Source organism: Pogoniulus pusillus, chromosome 2 (assembly GCF_015220805.1).
Source record: "Pogoniulus pusillus isolate bPogPus1 chromosome 2, bPogPus1.pri, whole genome shotgun sequence".
Lineage (NCBI taxonomy): Eukaryota > Metazoa > Chordata > Aves > Piciformes > Lybiidae > Pogoniulus > Pogoniulus pusillus.
Genome location: NC_087265.1, coordinates 20338415 through 20345673, shown reverse-complemented (window position 1 = coordinate 20345673; position 7259 = coordinate 20338415). Strand labels below are relative to the sequence as shown.

The following is a 7259-nucleotide window of genomic DNA, read 5'->3' as shown; positions in this document are numbered from 1 at the left end:
AGAATAGACAGAAGTCCTCCTGGGATGCTGACCTTAGAAGAGGCCTGACCCTGGTGATCCCTGGTGAATACAATGTTCATGGGATGGAATCTCTTACTGATCGGTTTAGGGTCACCTGTCCTATCCCCTTCTCCCTGCAGGTGCAGCCCTTTTATTTTACACCCTCAATGTAGCACACAAGATTTAGCAGTGCCCTTGGTCTGCACAGGAGCAAGTCTAAGCAAGAGCCTTTCTGGACCCCACTCCTTGTCAGTACCTCTCCCCATGTGCATTCTCACTGCAGGCACTTTCTGTGCAAGCATGCCCTGAACTGCACAAAGTGCCAGCACCAAGCAGAGAAGTCAAATTGCTGAGCAGGATTAGATCTGTTCTAGCTCAAGCCAGGACAGGGCACACCGGTTTTCTGGGTTTGGTTTGGTTTTCATTGTTGCCAGTAGATCATACTGCTGTTCCATATGACTTGCGCTACTGTGCCTCTTCCTTGCTTCTTTCCCAATTCCAAAACATTTGCCTTCAGGTTATATTTCTTCAATGATATTTAAAATCCTACATATAGCACAGTGGAATCTGAGCCTTGCTGTGTCTTGAAGATTTGGCTCTTCATCCACAACGTTGTGTTCTGCCTACACTTAAAACTTGCCATGAAACCATCACTTAGGAAAGTGTGTATGTAATGCATGGTTTGACATTCTTCCTCTGTTATCTTTCTGCGCAGCTTCTCTGAGTCTTATTCCACTATGAAACAGCTGTCAGCAGAGACGATTCGTCTGCTTTCAAGCTCTCAGGTGATCACATCAGTTGTCAATGTGGTGAAGGAGCTGATAGAAAATTCCTTGGATGCAGATGCTACAAATATCGATATTAAACTGGTGAGTCCTCTTTCCTTCTCTTGCAGAGTTGGATGGAAAATAAGATGCAAGGAGAGTTTTTGTCCTGTGTATTTGTTTTGTAGGCTGTTGTGGTTTGGGGAGTGAGGATGTATTGACAGTGTGTTTTAATCTCAAATAAAAATGGTCCCAAATCAGTTTCCTTTAACATTTTTGAGCCCCCACTGCAACAGTGAGACACACTCAGGAGCACAAATATATCTTGGGGAAAAAAGTCACCTTTTAATACTTTTCCTACTTCCAAATAGGTTTTTCTAACTGCTTGTTTTAAACTATGACCTTCAACACAGAAAAGGGTGTGGGCCTATTGGAGCAGGTGCACAGGAGGCTGCAAAAATGATCTGGGGTCTGGAGCACCTCTGCTGTGAGGACAAGCTGAGAGAGTGAGGGTTGATCAGCCTGGAGAAGAGAAAACTCCAGGAGGACCTTCTTGTGGCCTTTCAGTACTTAAATGGGACAGGCTTTTTAGCAGGACCTGTTGTGACAGGACAAGAAGTGATGGTTTGAAGCTGAAAGAGAGAGATATACAGTAGATACAAGGAAGAATTTTTATTGTGAAGGTGGTGAGAAACTGGCCCAGGTTGCTCAGAGATGTTGTAGATGCCTGATCCCTGAAACCATTCCCGGTCAGACTGGAGCTCTGAGGGACCTGCTGTAGTTGAAGATGTCCCTGCTCGCTATGGGAGAGTTGGACTAGGTGACCTTTAAAGGTTCCTTCCACCCTAAAACATTCTGTGAATTGTACTGATTCAGGGTTGGACTTGCTGGCATATTTAATGCTCAGTACAAAATAGGGCCATGAAGGTGAAAATTAAAACAGTGGAAAAGTTTGATGGCTGTGCTAGATACTTGTGTAGTATAAACTATCACATACTGAGCTCTAGCTACTGATTTTATAAGATGCATCCAATTGCCAGTCTGCAAATAACAGTGCATAACCTGCTCTGGAATCAAGTGTTAGATGGATGCTCTCAGTTAGGAGGGAACTTGAATTTCAGCTTGTTTCCTTGTCCATGCCACAGCTGTCTTTTCTGAATGAGCCACAAGTGTTTTCCATTGGAGTTTGATTTCTTGCAGATGCCAAGAAACATACTTACTTGTCTCAAGTGAGCTGAAGATAACTGTCATCACTATGGTTTGTGATGACCTCTGTCCTCTCAATATTTAGACTGCATAGTATCTTGTTTCATGAGTAACTCCAAAGTGAGCAGTGCATCTGCATTTGGGGGCAGAATTGGATCCTGTGTGCCAATCAAAAACTGCAAGAAGTCAACAGAAAGTTTTAGAGCCTTCAAAAATGATTAAACAAATCTTGTCTCTTACTGGAGTTCCAATGCAGAGCCATGCAGATAGATGGAGAAGAAAGCCCTTTGGCATGCTCTTGTGCCCAAGGTTGTGGGATCCTGAGGTTCATAAAGAGTGTGGCCAGCAGCTCAAGGGAGAGTTTCCTTGCCCTTTACTCTGCACCGGTATGGCCACATCTGAGGTACTGTGTCCAGGTCTAGGCTTCTCACTTCAAGGGAAAGAGGGAACTACTGGAGAGATTCTAGGGGAGGTAGCAGAGGTGATGAGAACTGGAGCATGGCTATGATGAGGAAAGGTTGAGAGACCCAGGGCTGTTTAGCCTGGAGAGGAGCAGACTGGGAGTGGATCTTATCAGTTCTGATCAGTATCCAAAAGGTGAAGGTCACGAGGATGAGATTGAGCTCTTTTCAGTGGTGGCTACTGATGGGACAAGGGATTATGGGCACAAACTGAAACAGAGGTTTCACTTGCACTTAAGGTAAAACTTCTTCCCTGTGAAGGTGCCAGAACACTGGAGCAGGATGCCTGGAGAGGTGGTGGAGTCATCTTCTTGAGAGATTCCAAACCAAATTGAACATTTCAGTCCTGGGAAATCTGCTTTGAGTGACTCTGCTTCAGCAGGGGAGTTGAACTTAATGATCTCCAGAGGTCACTTCCAACCCCTATTGTGCTGAAATTTCACGGGGTGATAACTAAATGTTTCTATAGTGAGAGGTATCAAAACAATTGAAAAGACCATCTTCAGCCATTTCCAGTGCATGAGTCGCCTGGATTTCTGTTGTTAGTTCAATGCAGTCCAAATTCCTGTATTTCTAAACCAAACCAACCTGTCTTTACCAGGTTGTCAGAGAGTAAATGAGATTTGATGCTTTTTCTGCTGTAGGTACTAGTGGAGAAGAGAAAACTTGCCCTTTGCACAACTGTGCACAGCAGTTGTGCTGGTTTGAGGCTAATTGGAATATTTTAATGAAAAAGATTAGATTTTAGGCTGTGAAAAGAGTGGTGATGTCTGCTTCACTCATAGGTTTGCTGAGATGTATAAAAGCAAGGACACAAACATAGATAAGACAGTTCTGTCTGTTGAAGTTTGATGTCTCTGTTTTCTCCCTGGGGTTTTGCTGTTCTGCTTGGATCCGTGTAACCCAACTAATTGTTCTGCTTCTAACTCCCCTTGCCAATCCTTGCAACTCACCTTGCATGTAAGACAGACTCTGGAATAAGGTAGAGGGTGGAAGAGTGGTTGGGAGCCCCTCCTGGGGACTCTGATTTCTGGGAGGGGTATTGTGTTTCTTTATATAGCTATAAATATTTGTAATATATTGTAAATATGTGCTTGTATATTGTGCTAAGCTCTGAATATAAAGCTTCATTCCCTAACCTCCAGCCAGCTGAGTCTAGTCTGGATGAATACATTGTGTGTGAGGGTGGGTAACTGTCGGTGGAAAGGCAGCCAGAGTAATGGCGGATATCAGTATAGTTAGATCATTCTCCATTTTATTGTGGGTATACAGCGTCTTATACGCTAACTTGGAAGTGGTGTGCACAGCTAACTTACTTTAAGATTGGTACATGTGGAAGGTTTAAGGCTATGTCTAAGGTACAGATAGGTTAAGGCTTAAAGAAAACAATTGTAGGGCCAGCCTCCTGTGGCCAGCAGATCTTACCCCCTTGCAGCTGGATGTGGGGATTGTTTCATCACCTTAATTCCTGCCTCCAAGATGAGCTCAAGGACGCTCTTCTCAGCACAGGTTGCTCATGTTTATCAAATCATGTCCTCTGTCAGCAAGAAATGCTTCCACAGGTAACTCCCAAACCGTCGCATCTTATTTTTCTGTCACATCAACATGGGGCTAATTCAACTTCATTGATTGCTACTTAGGCTTGGAATTTAAAAAATGAAGCTTATCTGGTTGGTCTGGACAATTTTTTATCCATTAGGACTATGATACCTGGATTGTTGCCAAGCTTGGGTCTCTTCTGTTTGATTTAATGTGGAGAAAGATTCAAGGAACGTTCTTGGATTTTGGAGATTATTGTCTTGGTTGGGTTGGCTTTAATATTCCTGAAACTGTTACCCACTCTGTTTTTAGTAAGTCAGGAAATATTACAACTGCTGCAACTTATTCAGCATCCCTGATTAGAGTAATTCTGCCCAAAACTGAAATTCCACATCCCTGTAGCAAGTTCTACACATGTAATACAGTGGTATACTGATCATGTGTGATCTTAGATCTAATAATCATGGGTTTATGTCTAATTGCTGTATTATGTGTCAAGAATTTGGCTGTCGCCTCCGTAGAAAAACAGCTGGGGAAAGGCAGGAGGGAGTGTTCGAAGAGTTTGCAAGTTGGGGAAACGGAGTTAGGAGTGCTTGGCCAGAATCCCACAGGAGATAGCGAGCAACTTTCTCAAAACAATTTCTGTTCAAGGGGAGAGCTTGGAGGGGCTGCCATGTCTGCTGCTACACCTCCTCGCACAGGTTCTAGGACAACTGCCAAAGTCTCAGTTGCTGACAATGGTGTGGTAGGAGGTCAAAGACCAAGTCCAGCTGTTCAAGTCTCCGTTTCCTCACTTTGTTCAAATCCACAGACAGCAATTTCTAACCCTAAACCAAATTCAAATTCACAGACAGCAGTTCAGGCCCACTAGAAGGAACATCTACCACCTTTCCTGCTCTCACAAAAGCACAAGCCGAGATCAAGCATTTGACAAAGAGTAATTCAAGAGAGGGTTTATGGAAGGGGACCTCTGGTACATCAGGAAGAAGAGGAGAAATACAGCCTTAGAGATTTGGCCAATACACTTGAATTGCAATACAGCGATGAAAAGAGCTATGGGAGATTGACTGCCAAGAAGGAGGATGGCTCTGAGGAGTTTAAGAGTGCTCTTAAGAAAGTTCTGTTTCTGGGCCAAGGACAACCAGAGGAAGAGGAGAAGGATGACATCTGGGATTCCAGTGATCCCCTCAATTTGATCAGGGAAGTTGGAAAGAATATGCAAGGGAATCAAGAGAGCCAGTCCTAAACTGACTGGTGAGATGATGTGCTATTGTTGCAAATGCCTTACAGGTAGGAGACAAGTCTGCAAAGCAGCTAGGGCCACTCACAAAGGAGAGTGGAATGGACAATTACTTAACAAGTCCTCTTGGTAAAGTTAGCTTGTGGACATGCCTCCTGTTGGCTGTGGCTATGAGATATCCTTCCCAAGATGATTTGCCATGGGCAGCTAAGAAGTGGAACACAATTGAGCAGGGAATTAAGCTTCAGAAGGAGTTTGCTGTGAAGGAAGTGAATTCACTGACCAGCTGAGACAGATAGAGAACAGCTTGTCACATTCTGCCCTAGTCTCTGACATAAAAACTCTGGGTACAGAGATAAAAGATGGCATTAAAGATAGCATGAAAGAACTGAAGGAGGAACTTAAAACCTCCATATCCAGTCTGGCAGAGGATCCCATCCCTTCATCGTCTGAACGAGTGCATGTTTCTGCTGTCGGGAACAGACACCCACTTCCTGCAAGGCAGTTACAGCCCAGGAGGAGACAAATTCCGTCTAGACATCAGCAATCACGTGGGTCACTGGGTAATCCTTTGTGACCATTTTGGTGAGAACATAAACAAGTGGGATGGTCAACCTACTTCAGTTCTTTTGAAAAGAGTCAGGGAACTGCAGAGTGGCAGAAACAGAGGCAACAATGCCAGAAAGATAGCTGTCACTTCTTCAGCTCCCCAGAGCAACTGCAATTATTCCAATAATTGCAATTATTCCAAGTACCCTGCCTCCAGCCAGGAGGAGGAAAGGGATAGTGGAGAGAACCAAATCTATTGGAATGTATTCATTAGGTGGCCTGGCAGTTCAAAAGTTGGGAAATGCAGGGCTTTAGTTGACACAGGTGCTCAGTGTACTTTATTGCCGTCAAACTGCAAAGGGACAGAGTCTATCACTATTTCTGGAATCACTGGTGGATCTCAAGAGTTAACTAAGTTACAGGCTGAGATCAGTTTAACTGGTAAAGAGTGGAAGAAACATACTATTGTAACTGGTCCTGATGCGCCTTGCATTCTGGGAATTGACTTTTTGAGACAAGGTAGGTTCAAAGATCCTAAAGGTCACAAATGGGCTTTTGGAATAGCATCTGTAGAGACTGAGGATGGTAAATTGAAATTGTCCATCTGACCTGAACTTTCAGATGAATCTGCAGTTGTGGGACATCATGGCATAGAGGATCTGGAGCTGCCAATTGCTACTCAGACTGTGCACCACAGGCAGTACAGAACTAACCGTGACTCTTTGTTGCCCATTCATCAGCTGATTCATCAACTGGAGAGTCAGGCTGTCATCGTGAAAGCTCATTCCCCTTTCAACAGTCCCATCTGGCCTGTGCATAAACCTACGGGCGACTGGAGACTCACAGTTGATTTTCGTGCCCTCAACGAGGTGACTCCACCCATGAGCGCAGCTGTGCCAGACATGCTGGAACTCCAGTACGAGCTGGAATCGAAGGAGGCTAAATGGTATGCTACCATAGACATTGCTAATGCTTTCTTTTCTATTCCCACAGTAAAGGAGTGCAGGCCTCAGTTTGCATTCACCTGGAGAGGAATCCAGTACCAGTTCAACTGTTTGCCTCGGGTGGAAGCACAGCTCAACAATCTGTCATTCAGTCATCCACAATGCAGTGGAGAAAGGTAAAGCTCCAGAGCCCATACAGTTCATTGATGACATCATTGTGTGGGGCCAAACTTTTGAGGAAGTCTTTGAGAAAGGTAACAAAATCATTGACATTCTGTTGCAAGCAGGTTTTGCCATTAAGAGAGACAAGGTCAAAGGACCTGCCAGAGAAATTCAGTTTCTGGGAGTGTGGTGGCAGGATGGTCGCCGTCACATTCCACAGGATGTGATCAACAAAGTCTCCACCATGGCAGTTCCCACCAATAAGAAGGAGACTCAATCTTTCTTATGTGCAGTGGGATTTTGGAGACTACACATTCCTGGTTTCAGTCAAATTGTCAAACGTCTGCATGATGTGACTTGTAAGAGAAACAATTTCAAGTGGGGACCTGAGCAA

The 7259-nt window shown here is 44.3% G+C and overlaps 1 protein-coding gene across 1 annotated transcript in view; it reads left to right on the top strand.

The window, feature by feature from the left end:
- Window positions 1-715: 715 nt before the first annotated feature.
- PMS1 (PMS1 homolog 1, mismatch repair system component) overlaps window positions 716-7259 on the top strand; it is a 75607-nt gene continuing 69063 nt past the window's right edge. Inside the window, exon 1 of the mRNA XM_064157962.1 lies at window positions 716-869. Coding sequence (XP_064014032.1) covers window positions 738-869 — 132 coding nt within the window. The 5' untranslated portion in view covers window positions 716-737. The remainder of the gene's footprint in view (window positions 870-7259) is intronic.